The 21916-nt window shown below is 35.4% G+C and overlaps 1 protein-coding gene across 2 annotated transcripts; it reads right to left on the reverse strand.

Moving 5' to 3' along the window:
* Positions 1-12009: 12009 nt before the first annotated feature.
* On the reverse strand, positions 12010-21856 carry GPR15 (G protein-coupled receptor 15). Of its 2 annotated transcripts, none has more exons than XM_036850649.1 (2): positions 21719-21821; positions 12010-13179 (listed from the first exon to the last, which is right to left on the reverse strand). In XM_036850649.1, exon 2 carries the CDS (start codon positions 13139-13141, stop codon positions 12062-12064), a length of 1080 nt encoding a protein of 359 aa, XP_036706544.1. In that variant the 5' UTR covers positions 13142-13179; positions 21719-21821; the 3' UTR covers positions 12010-12061. The 2 variants fall into 2 exon arrangements, 1 of the variants encoding a protein (XP_036706544.1); XR_005019706.1 differs by lacking the exon at positions 12010-13179 and adding an exon at positions 18713-19109 and having other exon boundaries at positions 21719-21856.
* Positions 21857-21916: the final 60 nt, after the last annotated feature.

Below are 21916 nucleotides of genomic sequence, written 5' to 3' on the forward strand. Positions count from 1 at the left end.
GATCTACCATGCACATTGTGATATGTCTGTATTAAACAGAATATTATAAATTTTATAATTATAAACAGAATGTTATAAATTTTAAAATGCAGAGAACCAAATTTCCATTTGAAATTTGGCACATGAAATTTAACTGACTTTGAGTCTGAATTTAACTAGATTTTTACATTGAAAATTTCAAATACATTATTTCTAAAGGTCATGCTTTCATTGTTTCTCACTTTCTGTGTTTTGCAGTAAAGCAAGGGAAAAAACCAATCATTTAACATGTTAAAAAGCTCATGTTTTTTAACATGTTAAAACTCCTAGAGGAAAACATAGGCAGACAAAAATAGCAGTAATATTTTTTTGAAGTCTCCTAAAGGAAAAGATACAAAAGCAAAAATAAACAAATGAGACCTAATTAAACTTAAAAGCTTTTGCACATCAAAGGAAACCATTGACAAAACAAAAAGACAGCCTACTGAATGGGAGAAAATATTTGCAAATGATATGACTGATAAGAGGTTAATATGCAACATATATGAACAGCTCATACAACTCAACATCAAAAAAAAAAAAAAAACCCGATTAAAAAATGGGCAGAAGAACTGAATAAACATTTTTCCAAAGAGGAAATGCAGATGGCCAACAGGCACATGAAAGATGCTCAACATCACTAATCATCAGGGAAGTGCAAATCAAAACCACAAGGAGGGCTTCCCTGGTGGCGCAGTGGTTAAGAACCCACCTGCCAATGCAGGGGACACGGGTTCGAGCCCTGGTCCGGGAAGATCCCACATGCCGCAGAGCAGCTAAGCCCGTGCGCCACAACTACTGAGCCTGTGCTCTAGAGCCCGCGAGCCACAACTACTGAGCCCCTGCGAGCCACAACTATTGAAGCCCATGTGCCTAGAGCCCGTGCTCCGCAACAAAGACAAGCCACCGCAATAAGAAGCCCGCACACTGCAACGAAGAGTAGCCCCCACTCACTGCGACTAGAGAAAGCCCGCACAGGACAACAAAGACACAATGCAGCCAAAAATAAAATAAATGAATAAATAAATGTATAAATAAATAATAATACTTAAAAATAAAAAACGCAAGGAGATATCACCACATCTGTCAGAATGGCTATCATCAAAAAGAAGACAAATAAAAAATGTTGTCAAAGATGTGGAGAAAAGGGAACCCTTGTATACTCTTGGTGGGAATGTAAATTGGCTCAGCCACTGTGGAAAACAGTATGGAGGTTTCTCAAAAAACTAAAAATAGAACTACCATATGACCCAGCAATTCCACTCTTGGGTATATATCTGAAAAAAACAAAAACATTAATTTGAAAAGATCATGCAACCCAATGTTCTCTGCAGCATTATTTACAATTGCCAAGGTATGGAAGCAACCTAAGTATCCATCAACAGATGAATGGATTAAAGAAGATGTGTTATATATATATATATATATATATATATATATATATATATATATATATATATATATATATATATATATATATTTATGCAATTGAATACTACTCAGCCATAGAAAAGAATGAAATTTTTCCATTTGCAGCAACATGGATGGACTTGGAGGGCATTATGCTAAGTGAAATAAGTCAGACAGAGAAAGACAAATATATATCACTTACATGTGGATCTAAAAAATATAACAAACTAGTGAATAAAACAACAAAGAAGCAAACTCACTGATATAGAGAACAAACTAGTGGTTACCAGTGAGGAGAGGGAAGGGGGGAGGGGCAAGTTAGGGGCAGGAGGAATAAAAAGGGTTATTATGGGATTATATGAAATCATGTGTGTGAAACTTTTGAAAATTGTAAAGCACTATAGAATTTAAAGCATCTTTCATTCAATTAAAAAAATTAGTGCTGTTTTGAATTTAATGGAAAGCAGAGAGGCACAAAAACAGAAACGGCTGAAGAAAAATTAGTGTTAAGATGGAAGCCACGTATTCATGTGAAGATGGTTCAGTGGCTGAAGTAATCCAATCACGGTAGCCGCTGTTGGCAGGGTTCCCCAATGGTGGAGGGTAGGGAGGGAGTGGTGGCCACGAGGTCATTCCGCTCTCCCACTGGGTCAGTGTCCTCACAGTGCAGAGCTAAAGTGCAGCTGGAGAACATGAATTTTTCTCCCAGGCTTCACCTGCCTGTTCTAACTCTCCCTGAGAAGCCTTCCCAACAGCTTAGCTGGCTAGTCATTTTAGATACAAGAAAACTACAGGGAGGAACTTTTTTCCTAAAATAAATGGAAAATCAGCAACAATGATGATGCTATCTCCCATTCCCTTACTTGTCCCTCTGCCAACCCCACCCCTGCCCCAAAACAGAGTTGATTTTTCCAGAGGGCAGTGTTGTAGGCACCACAGTTATAGACAAGTGGGAAAAATATTATATCTATTTCTTATTTTTTCTACATAGAGGAATAAATAAAATGTTTGTGATATTTTGATCTTTGATGGAGCATTTTAAACATTTGCAGATCTGTATTTGTAGATTTTTCTGCACTTTAAGTCATCAAAAATGTCAAAGCCAAGAAAGACTTTGACTTTCAAAGAGAGAATTTCTTGCCTATAGCTAGTGCTTTCTCCTATCTTCAGAGCAAAACCGTGGCTTGGTAGATCCTTAAGTCCCTCCCTCCCTCTTTATATATAATTTCGGATAGAGTTACAGGTATACACACACAGCTGTGTTAATTAACCCAGCTGAAAAACTTTACTTACAGAGACTTCTAAGGAAAGACATAAGAGTCACAGGGATAAGGACTGATTGTCTTATCTCTTTAAAGGTATTTTCTGTTACAGCACTAGCTAGAACTAAATAATAAATGTCTTATAATGCTTTGAATAAAAATAGTTCTCAAACGTAATTGATAAAACTTGCTGCCCAAGAGCTAAAATAAATTTATTATTTAATAAATTTAAATAATTTATTTAAAGAGTAAACGAGGATGCTGCTTTTTTGGGTCTGCATGTTTAGGTATGTATATATTATGCCTAATATATAGAGTTATGTGTAGTTTATGTAACATATATATACTTCAACAACAACTTGATAAATTTTAAGTCCTCACAATTAAATTACTTTAAATTAGTTAAACTATATATTTGTGTTTATGCATACAGGATTAATAAAGAATATAAAACCAAAACAGACATTACTGTGTGATCCACCTCAACAACTCCATGGAAAACAGTGTTATTTAACAGGTTAGAAACTGAGGCAGAGAATGTCAGTAACTTGTGCTTTGTTGTTATGGTTTCCAACTCAAATTTTTCTGATACTAAAGCCTTTATGTTTCCCACTACATCACATTATAGTTTTGTAGTTATGCCATTATTTTAAGGCATTCTTCCTTTAAATTTTCCAGGGAAGTGGGAGAAAGGTGCAAATAAACTCTAATAATAGCTGCAATATTACTCACCATTATAGTACTAAGAACTATTACCTATTACCTAAGGTGTCATCCAGGACTTTTCTTAAGCCAGCTAATCAAGATACTTCTCAGAGGCACCCTTTTATAATTCTCTGCTTTATATATGACTTTAACAGTATGAAAACGTATAAAATGCTTGTTATTCCACTGTGTAGAATGCTGCATTTTGACATGTCTGAAGGAAAGCATTTCCCAAAAGAATTCTTGAACCCTCAGAAAATTTATATTCTCTCAGAGAAAAAAACATTTTTCTTCACATGTTAGTTCCAGTTTGCAGAGAAGCAGCCCTCATGACAAGAGTAGGCAAGAGATTTACTGGGAGATGGAGGTAGAGAAGGTGGGGAGAGACCCTAGGACTGAGATGGAGGTCTGACCCCTGTGGGAAAAGACAGGGAAGGAAGGTGGACTGTGTTAAATTAAATGTGATAATACATGTTAACCACTTAAAAGTTCCTTGGTACCAAATGAATACTCAGTAAACAGATTTCATTCTTAATCTCCACTTTTAAAAAGTCATTGCAATGAGAATTATAGATATTTATTACAAGTCATTTTCCCTGTGCATTTTTCTTGCTAACAGAGCTGTACCGTTACAGTGGAAAACTGACATCAGGCCAGTGGTTTTCCTTCCTTGAGAGCTTCGTAAACAATCTTTAGACATCTTCGCTACTAGAAAACTTTCTAGGTAAATCCAAGTGAAAGAGAAAAATGTTAAAAGTCAACATTCATCCTCGTAAGACTGCTCAAATAAAAAGTTCATTACTTTAGAAAATTTTCACTTGGAAATATTTGCACTTTTCCAGAAATATCATATTATTTTCAAATGTTTTAGAAGAGAGCATTTGGAATAAGTTGGTAAGTCCCAATTTATTCCAAATGCTATCATTCTATTGAACCAATTCTAATTTGCACTTAATTGAAAAGTTTAAATCTTTAAAAATAACATAAAAACTGCATCTACGTACTCAAACTAGGCTGACATTTGACTTAATGGGCAAGTCAATTTAGTAAAAGTAAATTGGAATCTTTGAACTAAACAATGACTTGCTGCATTTGATATGACAACAACTATGATTTGATTGAGATTTAATTTGATAAAGCTTTGTCCAAAGTTAAATCATCCCAAAGTTACGGATATGAAATTTAAAATTGAATATGACATTTAAAAAATCCCTATTTTGCCTTTAGAGGAAGAGGCAAAGTTGTACTGAAATATTAATATGTGTTTTATGCCACATGTGACATTTATTCCAGCACCCTTTATTTTAAAGTTTAAAAAAGAAATACATATTCATTATAGGAAATTTAAAGTATTCAAAAAAATGTAAAGAAAAATAAATCAAAATGAAAAAGTGAATTTGTCCTTGTTTCTACTATCTAAAAAAACCATTATTAACATTTTAATATACTCCCTAAATAAAGTGAGCTGAGGTAATTATTCTTTGCTGTTAAAAAATAAATGTTTTAATACTCGAGTACCATGCTCTCTTATTCTTAAATATTATGTTTCCTTTTCTCCTTGATTGTGGGCCAGTAATTATTAACCTTATTATCATTTTACTTCCTAACATTCTTAACTCCGCCTCCTAAAAATGCTGGATGGTAAATATTATTTCTTATTTAATGTAAATTTCAATCAAGTTTTTACCTTATGTTTGGGGCAGTTTATACTGTTCCTAATTTGAGAAACTCCTGTGCTTCTCAAAACTACATTTGGGAGTCCCTACTAAAATTAGGAAGTCATTTATACAAACACGCGCTCTGGAAAGTGTAAACAAAGTTCCTGAAAGACAGGAGCACTGGCTACTGAATGTTTTCTGCACACAGACCAGTGCAACTTCTTGGCATAACAAATAGCACTTAATAAGAAAGATGGTGAAACTTTAAACCTCTGGACCGGTTTAGGCTGCATTGCCCACAGACACACAGTCTATAGTGTGAGCTTTGACATTAGATTTATTTTTCTTCTTGCTGTGGGTATATTCTAAGAAATCAGGGACTAGAAAAATTTTCAGGGATAAAGAAAATGAGACTATGATTCTTACTTAGTACGTATATGCTCTTCAAAAAAAAATATTTTCCTGTGAGAGCCACTGTCATAAGTGCTACTATCCTTTAATGTGGGGTTGGGTGTGAGGGGGAGTAAAATAGATAACTGTCCATTTCTTACATGAGCACATATTTGTTTTTCTAGATAAGGATTTTAGTGACTGTTGGATGGAATATGCCATTTCGGATAGGTCACAATTAAGAGATCATGGTAAACATGTTACAAGATAACATTTTTCTTTTAAAAAGAAAAGTATTTTTAATAAAATGGGCTTCCTCCCCCCTCAAGCAATGTTAGTCATGAATAGGCAAAGGGTTTGGTGATTTGAGATATTTGCATTGGAAAAGATAAGAAATATAGTTTGAATTTGAGAAATTATTATATAGAGAGAATAAACTAAACCAAGAGAAGGTTGTGATGTTGAGTCTATTAAAGAGCCTGGGAATCAGAGAAAAAAAATATGGTGATGTGGAAAAAGCATGAGCTTTGGAATTGCATAGACAATTCTAAATGGGTTTAATTGAAATCAGGTTTCATTTTTGGTTCAGTCCATTAAGAATTATGTGAAATTTGATTTCTTTGAATTTTATTTTCTCCATCTCTAAAATGGAGTTATTTCTCAACTATTACTTATCAAGCTCTTAATATGTACCAGTCACTTTTGCAAACAATGCTGCAGTAAAAATGCATGTATGTATATCTTTGCACGTGGCCATAATTACATTCCAGGGTAAAATCCTAGAAGTGGATTTCTTTTCAAAGATGTTTCTAAATATCCTCTAGAAAGCTTAATCAAATTATGCTCAATCAATAGTCCAAGAAGTCTTGCCCACACTCCACACCTCTTATCCTGCTCAGCTTCAGTATTTAATGTTTAAACCTTTGCCAATTTAATAGGTAAAATTATATTTTTAAATTTTAATTTGGCCATCTTTGATTATTTACTTTGCTAAATATTTTCATAAATTTACTGTCAGTATTTTTTCTATGTTTGAATTATATAAGTGAAGTTACTGTAATTTGAAATCCTAAAGATTGTGTAAATTATGCAGTTCTGCATTGACTTTTTTTCAATTCTTTACTAATTTGAAACTATTTTTTATTAATGCATACAAGTCGAGTTTGCATTGCATTACCTTCAACTCCTCTGAATCTGACTCTTTTTTTTTGCTTTAAACATGAAACCACGGGCCAAGTTTCATTTCTTGTTTACCACCTCTCCACCTGAGTTGTCAGTTTTGCTTTTGGTCTAAACTGAGGGTAAGAGAGAGGGTATCTCATTAAATCACAGTCTTTGGGCAAGGTTAGAGTAATCTACTTTGCATATCCTTTTTAGTTGTTTGAAAATAAATTTAAACGTGATACTGTTCAGTTGTGTTCTTATGTTTAAAACACACTTTTACACCTAAAAATCCTTAAGGGCAATAAAAGTGTTTTCATTTGGGGATGCCAGTGTTGGGGGTGCACATTGTACATTTCTTTAAGGAAATGCGACAATATTTAGGAAATAACCCTATCAAAATGGTAGCTACATGAAGTGACTTGTGTATGGACAAATATGGGCTTTTCCCTGAACATTGGAAAAGATCAAAGAAAGTGATTTGACTTGTTCTTGGGGGCAGTACTTCATTCTTTGATTCAAAAAATAACTCGGGGCTTGTAAACTCCATGAGGAAACAAATTCTACTTCTACCTCTTTAAATCCTCCAGAGTCTAATAGTGCCGTATATATAGTAGTTGATTGTAGGAATGGGCTACTTGTTCAATTTTAATAGGATATTTTCATCCATTTATGTTTTTATTGTAATTGTTGATATGTTTATTTTTATATATGCCATTTTATTTTGTATTTTCTATTTACTATATTTTTTCTTTGCTTTATCTTCTCCTCTATTGCATTCTATCAAGTACTTTAAACTGAATATTAGCAACAAGAGTCAATAGATGCTTATCAGCTGTGTTTGTACATTGTGTTTGTGTGTGTGAGACAGAGAAAGGGAGAGACAGAGATGGAGATGCGGGGTCGAGGGGAGGGGAGAGAGGGAGAGAGAGAGAGAGAAGTTTTGTGAGTGAGTGACTGCAATACGCCTGCTTCAGAATCCAGTTATAATAAGGAACCCATCAGTCATAATAACAAATTTGTGGCTGGCATAGTGCATTGTGTACAACAGACACTTTGCCTTCACAGTTTGATGTTTGAGATATTGAATATTTTCAAGGAACTCCACTGGTCTAGGCATAAGAGTCACAAAATTAAACCATTGATCTATGATGGGTTGAGTAATGACTGACGTAACTAGCAGGTCAGGCCAAACACCTAGGGTTGACATCTCAATTCTGTTTTATTTTCTACACATCATGCAGTGTCTCTGAGGAGGTTAAACTTTATGAAATTTGTATGGAGTAAATTATATGTTACACTGGAATTTGCAGATTTAAGAATTTGTGAAAGTTTTACAGTAGACAGTTTTTACATATGTCTATAAGGAAAAGAGCAGAGTTGCTTGCTGAAATTTTCTGCCACAGAAAAGTTTTTAAACATTAAAAATAGTCTTTAGCCACACATAATTTTTGATGCATAAAATTTTATTTGATTTAAGAACATCACACGAATACCTAAATCTTCTGCAAATATAAAGTATTCTAGCAAGAAGAACTTTTTATATTTCATTTTGAACTAATAGTAGTAAGGAAATGAAATCTTGCTAATCAGAATTGATAGAGGCTAGCAGATAAAAATTCTAAATTTCCCATCAGTGTTGACAAACATAAAGTACTCATAGATGAAGCCTAACTCTTGTTAATATGGGAGTGATAGTAAACTAGCTAATTATTAAATCTTCTTCATTAGAAAATGAGAAAATCACTGAATAATGTCAGATTGATGATACCTGCAGAGCATTATAAAAATAATATGAACATTGTATCATATATCCTTTAAATGGGCCACTTGCCTAGATTAGCCACAATTCAACTCAACCTCAGGTGGCCAACCCAGAAACAGTTCCACTGTAATTTTAAAGTGCCTTTGGATCTTAGAAATTTGGTACTCATATACATAAGCCATGAATTTTTTAGTTTAATAATGTCTGCCAACTAACAGAGTACCTCCTTCTACTTTTAGATTAATAAATGGACATTTCATGTGAGTTTACATTTGATTTAACTTATCATAAGAACTTTCACTTTATTAACAGTTTGGCACATTGGATATTTAAAGTGGTTTTTTTTGGTTTGTTTGTTTATTTGTTTTAATGCTGTAGGTTAATCAATCTTAGGATGAAATTCCCACTTATCAAATACATTTAGGAAATGTAGCTTTATTAAGAAAATGACAAAGATAACAAGAGACAAGAGGAACTAATCCTAAGGTGGATTTTTGCATCTGCAATTTAGAGTCAAGTTGCTGGAACTATTTTTCCCTGTACACTGATATGTAAAGTCTTGTCATAACTGCTTATTCATAGAACTGATAAAAGCAAAGAATGTTGACTGAGAGAAAAGGACTTAAAATAAGAAAAGACATTTGCAAGGGATAATCCAACCCACAAGCTCTGTGGGAAGCAAAACCCACTACCCATTTCTGGTAGTTAGCATTACGTTCCTGCCTTTTCTCTGGACAGCACTGCTGTCATGGGGCTAGAGGCATCATCTTGCTAGCAATAAATTTGTAATTCTTTTATTATTGTTTGACTTTTGTGAATGAGCCCTGCAGGAAAACTGAGGGTCGCTGTTCTCTGTGGCATGCACATTCGACAAGTCATTTCTCACTTCTGAGATCTCTTGGGGGAATAGAGAATGATTTGAGGAGTCAAGATGAATCAGAGGAAGATTTCTTTTACTCAGCTTCCCATCATACTGTGCATTTCTGTGTCTATTTAAAAATTAACTTATGACCCCTAGTAATCGTCCCCTCTCAGTCACGCACATAGCTTCCTTTAAGACTGTTCTTAGTGTTGTTCTCACTCAGAGGTGATTTTGACTCGTTAGAGTGGATGAATTGTGGGGCTCCCAGGAATATCAGGTTAGTTTTCTTCTTTCCACTATGACCCAAATGGACTAAATGTGTGTTTGTGACTGTGTACTTTAATTTTAAAATTAATTACGAGTTATCAGACAACTTCTCACCCAGGCTTTAATGGAGAGCTTTTCTGTGGTAAGTTCTCATAGTAACATAACACTAATCACATTTTGAATTTTTTTCTATCAGAGTTAGGCTATCTTTAAAATTATGCCTATTTTTCCTTTCATCACTGGTACCTTATGAATATAAAATATGCTAAGATCTTCATAAGGCACACAAGTAGCATATCTACTTAAAGTATTAAAAAGTACAACAGTATATTTTTCTTCCATGTTAAAACGAAAAAATGAAAGGGATGAAACAGAAGTAGGATAGATTCTAATATCTGTTAAATGAGAATGATTAAGTTTCATTTGATAATCTAGTTTGGAAACTTTTATGTAACATTCAATAATTAATGATAGAAACAGAATTGTTTTACATAACTTTTTATTCAATATTTAAAAAAACCTTTTACTTATATTTATTAGTCTTACAATATCCTTGAGGATTCTATAGACATAGATATTACCAATGACATCTAGGTATGAAAGATTAAAATGACTTGTTCAATGTCCCAACATTGAGGGTGAAGCTAAACCAAGTAACCTAGGTTTTCTCATTTTCTCACAAATACCTTAGCTGATTGACTGGCCTATTTTTTAAAGGTAGCATTTCTTAAAGGCACTGATTTTGTGATTAGTTACATTGCTTTTGTTGATTTGTTTTAAAAAAGTGAATGTCTTCTACTTTCTGTATTTTTGTTTTTATTTAACCTTTGGAGATCTATTTAATTATATTGAATGCACTTCTGAAGTTTTCCCAGAAACTTTATTTCTTATGATTTACACAGTCTTTTTTTTCTATATCTATGATAATTTATTAAAAGTCTGTTAGAATATCAGTATTAACTGATATGTTAATAGAAATTAATACAACATAGAATACTTTTATAACAAAATTATATTTTTATTTAATAAAAGTTTTAGAGAAAGTAATAAATTAACCAATTTATAAAACCAAAAACTTCTGAATAGACTCTAAGAAGATGCACAATATTTGAAATTACTCTTAATATGAAAGATACATAGGATGAACTTGAATTACCTAGTCTCTGAAAAGATTCTAAGCTTTCTCTGATCTTCAAATCTAATATTTAAAAATAAAGCAATAATTCATTTGTGTAAACAGTGGGGGTAAAAACATAACCTACTTTATCTTGAACCAAAAGATATATTACAATAGTATGTTTGCTGCTACAAAGCCTTTTGTGGTTGCTGCTAATTACATTTTCCACTTCAAATTCTTTAAAAGGAATATAGGTACAAATTGACTCAGTAAATCTTTATCAGGTAAGGAAGTCCAGAAGGTCTCTGAGTTTCAAAAAATGTATGTAAAATACCAGTAATGTCTTTGTTATGGATTTTTCCCTTCAGCTGAATACAGAGCATCCTGTCTTCCTACGTTATTGGATCAAATCATGAAATTACATACACCAAGCAAATGATGCTATAGGGAATGTGTAGCACTAACACTTTAATTAAAATACAAAATGATAATCTGCACGAGGGTGTTGCTAAGCATTTGATGACCTCCAATTACAGTAGTAGTAGCACTTTTATTTGATAACTAGATAACTAGGTAATTAAAAACATGTAATTAAAACAAAGCCATATCCTAATTTATAAAGGCAATGGAAACAAAGAGCACAGTAAAATCCCATTGAAAAGTAGTTACTACATCATTATAATGAGATCCATTTTAACCAACATATCTTATAAGGAAAATAAAAGCCAAACCTTGTCCTATGCTTTCTTGTTAAAATACTCTTGAAGACCAAGTGGTAAAATAAGTCCCAAGTCATAAACACAATACAAAATGATTTTATCCCAGTGAGCTTTCGCCAGTCCAAAGTTATTGTGAATGGTATAGGGTGAAAGATAATGTTGGAAGATGGTATAGAATTACCATATAAAGTTTTAAAGATTAAGGCCAGAACCTCACTTCATTACTCAGGAATAATTAATTATTGAGCACAGGTATATTACATTTTTTACTACCTGCATTGTCACCACATTTCTCACCAGACACAAGTTGGCAGAATCCTTTAAATGTTGCCCACTTTGGAGCCCGGTATGAAGGGTCATGTGGATCTAGGTTCCTGAGAGAGGAAAAGGCTTGAATGTTCATTAACAACCATGAAGGAAGGAACTGGCCCAAGCAGGAGCCTTTATCCTAGAGTTCAAAAACATAAGAGTTGTATTTTGCCTGGTGAACTTGATTGGCAAGGGTCAAATAAGGCCACTCAGCTAAGAAAAACAAAACAAAACAAAACAGCATGTGGCCTAATTACGTCCATGAACACAGAGACTTTCTAGATGTCTCTTTAAAAATGAACACTTCCTTGTATTCATGAAGCAATATTACCACTAGCAATACTTTTCTTCTTTCCTTGTCTCAGACACAAATGAACCCTCCGATCCGCCAACAGAGCTTGAAATGTCACTGCCCCTTTCAGAGTGACACAGACCTCTTCCTCCTTCTGGCAAAATCCTCTGCCTGAATGAAGTTGGAGAGAGCCTTAGTGAGGTCTGAGGTCTCGGTGCTGCTCCCGAAGTCATAGGTCTTCAGGCAAGGGCACAAGCAGCGCACGATGGCCCGGCGGATGTAGCTGTCAAAGATATAGTAAATGAAAGGGCTGATGGAGCCGTTGGCAAATGCCAAGGGCCCACTCACCTCCATGCCCCACTGGAGAAAAGCTGAAGGAAAGTAGAGTTCTTGCTGCAGCCCAGAGACAATAGCCAGGAGCTTGAAAGTATTAAAGGGCAGCCAGGAGAAGACAAAGGCTGCCACGACGATAAAGATGACCTTTATGGATTTCCTCAGCTTTTTGTTATGTTTTCCTGACTGCTTGTAACGGACACACAGCTTCCTTGTGATACAACAGTAGCAGGTCACAATGCTCACCAAAGGGGCAAAAAACGTACAAATTAAGGCCACCAGGCCCCAAGCCAGTTTAGTTGGAGTGGCCCTCTTCTCTGCACAGTATGGCTTACCATCAATCAGGGTGAGCTCCCTGGACAGAAGAGTAGGCAACCCCAGGAGGCAGGAGATAAACCAGACACTGGCACAGACTCCATACGCGCAGTCTCTACTTCTGAATTTCCTGGATACGGCTGGACACATGATGGCCAGGTAGCGGTCAACACTCATGCAGGTGAGCAAGAAGACATTGCAGTGCATGTTGACCGAGATCATGTAGGAGCTGCCTTTGCACAGGAAAGAGCCTGTCCTCCACTGTCCTAAAGATGCTTCTTTATCCACCCAGAGAGGCAACGTGATGATGAAGATGAAGTCAGAGGCAGCCAGGTTGATGATAAAAATGTCAATCAGTCTTCGGCTGCCCCTTTTGAAATGCAATGCACTCATGAGAATGACGTTCCCCAACGCTCCAGTCAGGAACACCACTGTGTAAAAGACCGGAAGGAAGACTGATGTATAAGGAACGTGGGAGTGGGTCTCTTCAATATCAGGATTTTGGCTTGTAACATAGAAATATTCCAAATAAACCGTGGTTGCTTCTGGGTCCATCATTGGGTCCAGCAGGTGCCAAATCTGGTAAATTTTCTTACCTAGGAAGTTTTTGTATGAATTTTAGAATTCTCAAGGCAGCTTCTTTTATACAACGCCTGCCTCTTCTCCCTGCCCCACCCCCTTCCTTAAAAGATCTTGGGACACGCAGAAAAACAGAGATTAAAAAACAGTTTCTACCAATCCTCAGAAAGGGCCCGCAAGGAACACCACCCTGATTGGTATTGGGTAGTTGTGGTTATGGTTTTCTTTATTTGCATTTGCCCAGGAAACTGAGGTGCTTTTTGACTTTTTTCTTCAAGATATTCAATTTGTTTCTTTAAATCTCCAGAGATTAGGAAATGAATTAACTTTTTCTCCTTACCTACTTTAAAGACATCTTTGCTTTTCTGACACTGAGAATCCTTTTGATCTAGCCTCCTGTTTCACATACAAGATACTGTTTTACTTTTAGAATTTTAAGGTGGTGATGTTGAAGATACTGTTTTCATCTACATCATTGGTGAAATGTGAAGAAAACAGTCTTCCATTGCATAAAGAGTAAATTGAAATTTCCCCAAATCATACCAGTCCACATCTATGGCAAACATAATGATTCCAATTAGGGTATTAGTTTCTTCCCATTTATTTCACTCTTTCAGTTCATGCATAATTGATCCTGTCTTGTTCAGTAAGTTTTAAAAAATACCCAAAATGCTGGGACCATGTCTTGTGCGTTTATCATTATTAAAAAAAATTTTTCACTACAGTTAGCTCAGAACCTTGCATGTAGTAGGTGCTTTGGAAATGTTACTCATGATCCAGTATAATTTAGCAAGGATGAATTCATTGGGGTTTAACTGTGGGCATTGCTGTTATTTATGCAGCTTACAAACACAGGTTTAAAAGTCACAAACTGTTATTTTTCCGCTGTTACCTGTTACTATAATTCAACCAATTAAGTTCCCTTTTGTTAGTGTTAATATCCTTGAGCAGGAGATTTTTCTCCCTACTAACCCTCAAATAACTATCCTTCATCAGTCTCTAGATCCCCTCTGATCTTTTCTTCTTTACACCTCACCTTGATAGCAGTGAGTTTTTAGCTTTTGAGCTCTGACTTTTCAGTAAGTGCCTGCACACATCAGTGAACTTCACTTTTGGAATTACTGACTTGGCAACAGACAGAACTATATTAGGTGACATTACAATGGAGTGGCCAGTATAGGCACTATAAAAGGAAGATTTTTGGTTCATTCAAAACACTTGAGAAACAGGCTAATATCAAAAAGATTCTATCATATTTTTCTCTCATCTTTTCCCTTTTATTTATTTGCATTTTACCATAGTAAAATACAACAGATTCTGAAACTTGACTCCTTTTATTTCAATTCTTTACTGGCCAAAGTGGCTCAAGCTTCCTTCATACTCTTCTGTCCTTACTTTCCCTCCATCTCATTTCTTCATCAAAATTACAGTTTCAGGTTGATACTACTATCGCATAGATGAAAATATAATTGTGAAACACTTGAAGTCCTTTCTACCGAATTATTTCTCCCGTAATTAATATATTGAAAAGAATGATCCTGCCTGCTGTGCTCCTTTCTTCTGTCTTCTTCCTGATGTGTTCTATTGCCACCTCAGTCTCAGGCATTTAGTCTGGGTCAGGGGAGGATGAGGGCTACCCTGATCTGGGGCAGCCCCATAAAGTCACTTGGGAGTTGATTTACGGGCCTGGGTCTACCTCCTTTTGTGTCCTAGGCTGCTCTGTGTTGTTCCTGGAGGGAGTGTGGGAGGGTATATCCTTCACTAAATATAGGCTGCAGAGGAGATAAACTAATTAACTTTTTGACATTTCTTGGATAGAAATCTTTCTCACTGGGTAAGCCTTAACTATTTAATAGAATATTTCATTTTTCAAATAGTTTGAAGTAGGACAATGTTTACTTGAAAAGGACTGATGGGGTAAACATGGAAAATTTAAATATTTAAACACTATGTGTGTGTGTGTGTGTGTGTGTGTGTGTGTGCATTAAAGAAGCAATTATATGTATATATTTTAAAATTTCTTTGTAATTGTACTTTAATTGTATTATTGGAATTTTGCATTCTGCAGCCAGAAGTTCTTCTAGTATTTGAAAAGATAAGGCTGATTCTGGGGCTAAGATATTGAAAAAAATTTTTTTAGGTATGTCTCAAGAATTCCACATAAAAGAATTATAAAATGGAAAAGAGTTCATGCTCACACTCTAGAGGAAAACATCTGTCTGCACATTTATTCTGTAGGTCTTAAATTTTCTTTCAGCATTCCAAAGCTGTTAGCCTGCTGTTGTAAAATATCTCAAATCTGACTTCCTCAGTAAACTTTGAAGCAGCTGTAGACAAAATGATTTGCTTTATCATATATAGTCACTTTGGATTATGGTAATTAGTGGTAGAATGCTGCAGTATGAGAATACCCATCATGGATCAACAGTATCTTGGGACCCAAGTTAGAAAATAAATTGTTTTAAGCCAAAAAAGGGAACAAACAGCATTGTACTGGTCTTTTAATAGCTCAAAGAGTACAGAGCTATTATGAGACAGAACCCACAATAAAAGCTGACTAGATAGAGTAGGGGAGGTCATAGTTCTAAATAAATTAGGAACGACAATCATTTTTAACTTTGAATGCTCTTTGAAATAGACATGAGGAAACTAACAGTAAAATAACCAGCTACGCACAGACCAAAACTCAAAAACAACACTGGACACCATAAGCATATGAAACGGCAGTATGAACAAAGTGATGACCAACAAAACAAGAGTAAGCTGTAAATATCAGTAACTGAATTACAGCACACATGTCACCTCTCAAGAATTGTTTTTTCAGAAAAAAACAAAAAAACAAAAACACTCAACTTTCCTCCTTCATCCCTAGCAGAGATCATTGTTTTCAGCTTTGTGTTCTCTAAGAACTTTTACAACACTGCTTCTAAAGTACTTATTATCTCATTTTACATGGTAAGTTGTTTTAGCATCTGACCTCCTGAGCTGATCATGAGCAACTTGAAGGCAGAGACCATCGATATCTTTCCACCGGCCTCTAGCTTATAGCATTTTTCTAACTAAAGTCTTTTTTGGCCTCTTAATGTCATTGTTTTGAAACTGTGGATGCCAGACCACATTACCCACGTTAGAGTCACCTGGGATGCCTACTAAACTGTAGCTTTCTGAAGCTGGTCCCAGATCTACTGAATCAGAGTTGTTAGGAGTGGAGTCTAGGACTTTATATTTAATAAGCCCTCAAAGTGATTCTTAAACACACTAAAGTTTAGAGTCCCTGTTCTAATTTATACATCTTAACCAACTTTATACATTATGCTTTGTTATTATTTTGGCTAACTTTTAAAAAAGTTTAAAAATTACCTCTAAATTTGAACTTCTTAGAAGTCTTCTGGCCTGGATCTCAGAAATTTTTAGGAATTAATTTAGACTTCTGAACCCTCTCTCATTCTGTGTCCCAATTCCTGAGATATGTTCAGAACTGGCTCAAATGTTGAAAATGGGGAGAGAGTAAGTTTTTGTCCACTGAGGCATCTGCTCAAGTGGATCTACTATCACCATTCAGCCAAAGCTGTGACTACAAGCCTCTGCTGCACAGGCGGATTGAAGGCTTTGTGTGAATATGGCCACCCCAACTGGCACTATGATATATTACCTCTTTTTTTTCCTCTATCAACCACTCTCACCCCCATATTAGAAAGGATTCATTAGATTAGGTAGCAGATAGCACAGCAGAAAGAAACCTCTGTTCGTACATGGTCTACTGATATGTCCCAGAATAAATGGCAAAGATCATGAAGCAAACTATTTGTTTTTCATAAATCTTATCAATCAGAGTGATTATATATTCATTTGTTAGAAACACTCTTACTTGAGTATCATAACATGTAGAACCATTTAAATAGTCCAGTGTAAGAGCTCTGTTTATAGTCTAAGAGTTAAGTGATTTTTTTTTTTTTTTATTCTGACAGTTACTTGGAGAGTTTAGTGCAATATAATGTAATATATCATGCCAAATTAAGTGGAACCTATTTGCTATTTTCAGTGTCCTCCCCCACTTTATTTGTTGGATTATTTCCCCTGGTACCTCATATTTACGTAAACAGCAGTGATATTAGTATTTTAGGCACACTTCAGGCTTCTTCATAATAGTTGACTTAATCTGGATTTAGGTTGTGTACAGCAAAAAATTGTATTTATTTATATTGGTGTCCCTCATACCCAGCACAGTGTCTGGCATACAATAGGTGGTCAGTGTACCCAGCACAGTGTCTGGCATACAATAGGTGATCAATAAATGTTTGTAGATCTTGACTGAATTATGCTTGAGTTTTGAGCCATTTGCAATGAATAAGGACTTTTCACAAACTTCTCCAACAGCTTCTATTTTCCATGATTACTGGTTTTTTTTGAAACAGCAAAGGTCTGAGTTGCTGCATCTTTTCTAATCAGAATGCATATAGCCTTCCTCCTTTTTCTTTGTCCATCTGCATTTCCCACTATCTCTGTCTTCTTGCATATTGCCTTGGCTGGAGGTGTAGGATACATGAATTCCCCAATGAAGCTTTAATGCTGTGGACCTATGACAACCATATTTCGGAGTTACATTATTCTTCTTCCAGCAGAATTATAAGCCATAAAATTTTAGAGCTTTAAGTGACATTAGTGATCATCTAGTACAACCATTTTACTAATGAGGACACTGGGGCCCAGAAAGAGGTCATCTACCAAAGATTCACATTGATGATTTTAAAATAAAGGACAATTTAAATTTAAAGTTCTCATCTACGTATGGTCCATCCTCTGTCCTTCAGAAGCATGGACATCTGAACAACTATAGTTTGTTGCTCTGTGTAACATTTGACAGGAATTACTAAAAGGAAAGAGCTATTTTGGATGTAGTTTTCTATTTGCCTTGTCCTTGATTAATTTTGCCATTGTTCTATAGTGAATTGGTACAAAGAAATTCGAAGGTTGACACATCTTTTTGAGGGTAGTTGTTGACTGGAACCCATTAATTTGCATATATTTCTATTTTCCTCCTTTCTGCACTCCAAAGTTCATAAGGAAAACAACCAGGACAAAGCTCTGTGAGGACCTAGATGGGTGGGATGGGTGGGGGGGAGGGAGGTCAAAGAGGGAGGGTATATATGTATACATATAGCTGATTCACTTCATTGTACAGCAGAAACTAACACAACATTGTAAGGCAATTATACTCCAATTAAAAAAAAAACTATATGAGAAAAATATAATGTAGATATATCTTGCTTAATATAATTTTTAATTTCTAAAAAAAGTACAATTAAAAATAATATGTAAGTATATGTAAGTATATTAGGGAATTTGGGATTGAAGGGAATTCTCACATAAAGAGTTGCTTTGTAAGCACATAATATAAACAAGTTATAATACCTGCGTATCTAGATTTTCAGTTATTTGGTTTATTTAAAGTATAGTGTAATTATAACACCTTCTTGCTGAAACTAGAACCATCCTTAACAAATTAAGCCAGAGGTCTAGTTCAACTTTGCTTTTAAATCTAAATTTCATGATCTGTATTTGGTTGTACTAAATCATCTTTAATATTTGTGAAAATATGTCAGGCAGCTACTGTTTCCCAAACAGTGCAGTAAGAAATGGAAACAGACATTTAACTCCATTAATTCATTAAGGATTTATTTTGCCTATCCACACGACCAGCTGCACAAACAGAAGACAGAAACACCCAAGATGTAGAGATAAATCAGAAACACAGTTGTGTGCTTAGTGGTACTGGGTGTGACGAGATGGTTCAAGTCCTCTGGTCTGAGTGGGCAGGATGGTCACAACCTCAAGCATGCAGACACTCCCAGGTCCATACTAAATTGCTGATTGAAATGTGTCTTGTGCGTTTTCTAGGCATTCTGCAGACTTAATGGATGAGAGTGTCATCCCTTGGATCTAAAGACTGTCATACAGAGTGAAGTAAGTCAGAAAGAGAAAAACAAATATCGTATATTAACGCATGTATGTGGAACCTAGAAAAATGGTACAGATGAACCGGTTTGCAGGGCAGAAGTTGAGACACAGATGTAGAGAACGAAAGTATGGACACCAAGGGGGGAAAACCGCGGTGGGGTGGGGATGGTGGTGTGCTGAATTGGGCGATTGGGATTGACAAGTATACACTGATGTGTATAAAACTGATGACTAATAAGAACCTGCAGTATAAAAAAACAAACAAACAAACAAAAAACCAACTAATACTAAACTTTCTTTGGGTTATTTGTATGGAAATATATTAATATAAATGTTTCAGACATTACATGAAATTTCTAAAAATCTTATATGTTCTGGTATAATGTTATAATTCTAGTTATTACTTTAAAATGTATATCTTAGAAGTAACTAAATTTCCTTGTCAATTGCATTATTATGAACTTTCATCAAATCTTTAACCATGGTCATTTTTAGGTCTTTTGTCATTTACAGACAGTTCTGGGTGTACTCTGATGCTTTTGCAAAAATGTTCCTATAAAAGGGTTTCATCTTCAAGGGATTCATGGAAAAGACTCTGACAAGTACAGGTTTCTGGTAACTGACTATACTGTTGAACTGAATGAATAAGCATTTTCAGAACTCTAATGGAAAACTGATGAATTCATAAAAGTGCTAACAAAAGATCAAGATAAAAAAAAATAATTACATGGGACTGAGTGAACTGATGAGGATGATTATAATTTTTGTGACTTTCTGTTTGAATAAAAAAAAAATCCCACAAGGACTAAGAGGCAAAAAATATACAAATCAATTTTCACTGCAAAGTAAAGGAGCTGTTACAGTGGAGGATTACTGGACTGAATGTCAATATTATGACATAGTATGAGTGTGTTTTGTGTTTGGTAATTGCAATCATTGTTGCTTTTGTTGTGGTTATCCATTTACAGTGCTTAGTGTCAGTTTATCTATCTCTTGTAAAAATAAAATACAGTGTGTGTGTGTGTGTGTGTGTGTGTGTGTGAAAAAAAAAAAAATGGGCGGAAGACCTAAATAGACATTTCACCAAGGCAGACATACAGATAGCCAAGAGGCACATGAAAAGATGCTCAACATCACTAATTATTAGAGAAATGCAAATCAAAACTACAATGAGGTATCCCTCACGTCGGTCAGAATGGCCATTATCAAAAAATCTAGAAACAATAAATGCTGGAAAGGGTGTGGTGAAAAGGGAACCTTCCTGCACTGTTGGTGGGAATGTAAATTGATACAACCACTATGGAAAATAGTATGGAGGTTCCTTAAAAAGCTAAAAATAGAACTACCATATGACCCAGCAATCCCACTACTGAGCATGTACCCTGAGAAAACCATAATTCAAAAAGAGACATGTACCATAATATTCATTGCAGCTCTATTTACAATAGCCAGGACATGGAATCAACCTAAATGTCCATTGATAGATGAATGGATAAAGAAGATGTGGCACATATATACAATGGAATATTTCTCAGCCATAAAAAGAAACGAAATTGAGTTATTTGTAGTGAGGTGGATGGACCTAGAGTCTGTCATACAGAATGAAATAAGTCAGACAGAGAAAAACAAATACCATATGCTAGCGTGTATATATGGAATATAAAAAAAAAAAGTACTGATGAACCTAGTTGCAGGGCAGGAATAAAGAGGTAGACGCAGAAAATGGACTTGAGGAAATGGGATGGGAGGGTGAAGCTGGGGCGAAGTGAGAGTAGCATCAACATATATACACACTACTAAATGTGAAATAGTTGGCTGGTGGGAAGCAGCAGCATAGCACAGGGAGATCGGCTAGGTGCTTTGCGATGACCTACGGGGGTGGAATAGGGAGGATGGGAGGGAGGCTCAAGAGGGAGGGGATATGGGGACATGTGTATGCATATGGCTGATTCCCTTGTGCAACAGAAACTAACACAGTATTGTGAAGCAGTTATACTCCAATGAAGATCTATTAAAAAATAAAATAAAATAAAATAAAATAAAATAAAATAAAATAAAATAAAATAAAATAAAATAAAAAAAGAAAGTGTAATCCTTGTTTGCAGGTCTCCCCAGGAACATCCATCTCCTGAATCATGAGGACTTACGTATGCTATGAGCCCAGCCTGGGAATCTCCTGAGCGGAGCTAAGTAAGGATGCCTGAAATCTGGTCCTGGAAAGTCTTTCCTAGTCATTTGGCAGTTAGTCCAGAGGTTCATAAACCTCCTGATGTGAGCAGGGACCAAGATAAATGGCTTACTTCCAGCCTCCAGGGGAATTGAGAGCTTTAAAAAGGTGTTTATACAGTACTGATCCTACTCAAAGATTACAGGTGTTGAACAAATATTTGCAAATACTAATAATTTAACAATTGTTTACTACGCTCCAGGCTCTGGGCTGGGTACTTTATGTGTATTTTCTCATTTAATCCTTACAAGGATCACACAGGATAGGTGCTACTGTCAACATCATAATTTAGAGAAAAGTAAACTGAGACTTAAAGAATAAGTAAGAGTAAGTAAGTAAATTGTCTAACGGCACAAAGCTAGTCAACTCACCCCAGTATTCAAGTTTGAAGTCAGTTATTCCCTGGGCTCCGTTCCCTTGTTTGTGAACTGAGGTGCTGTCTTCCTCTTCCTTTTTTAAACTTCTCTTTAGCCTGGTTTTATTTACCATGTGACTTCACTGGAGAGATAGTTCTACTCCGCTGGAGAGAGAAGGTAGGGGATTTCTAATGAAGCCAGTGGATGAAAACA

The sequence above is a fragment of the Balaenoptera musculus genome, chromosome 4 (genome assembly GCF_009873245.2).
Source record: "Balaenoptera musculus isolate JJ_BM4_2016_0621 chromosome 4, mBalMus1.pri.v3, whole genome shotgun sequence".
Taxonomy (NCBI): domain Eukaryota; kingdom Metazoa; phylum Chordata; class Mammalia; order Artiodactyla; family Balaenopteridae; genus Balaenoptera; species Balaenoptera musculus.

What these genes read in the sequence shown, in the direction of transcription:
- GPR15 (XM_036850649.1), bottom strand. Translation starts at nt 13,141, where the DNA reads ATGATGGACCCAGAAGCAACCACGGTTTATTTGGAATATTTCTATGTT.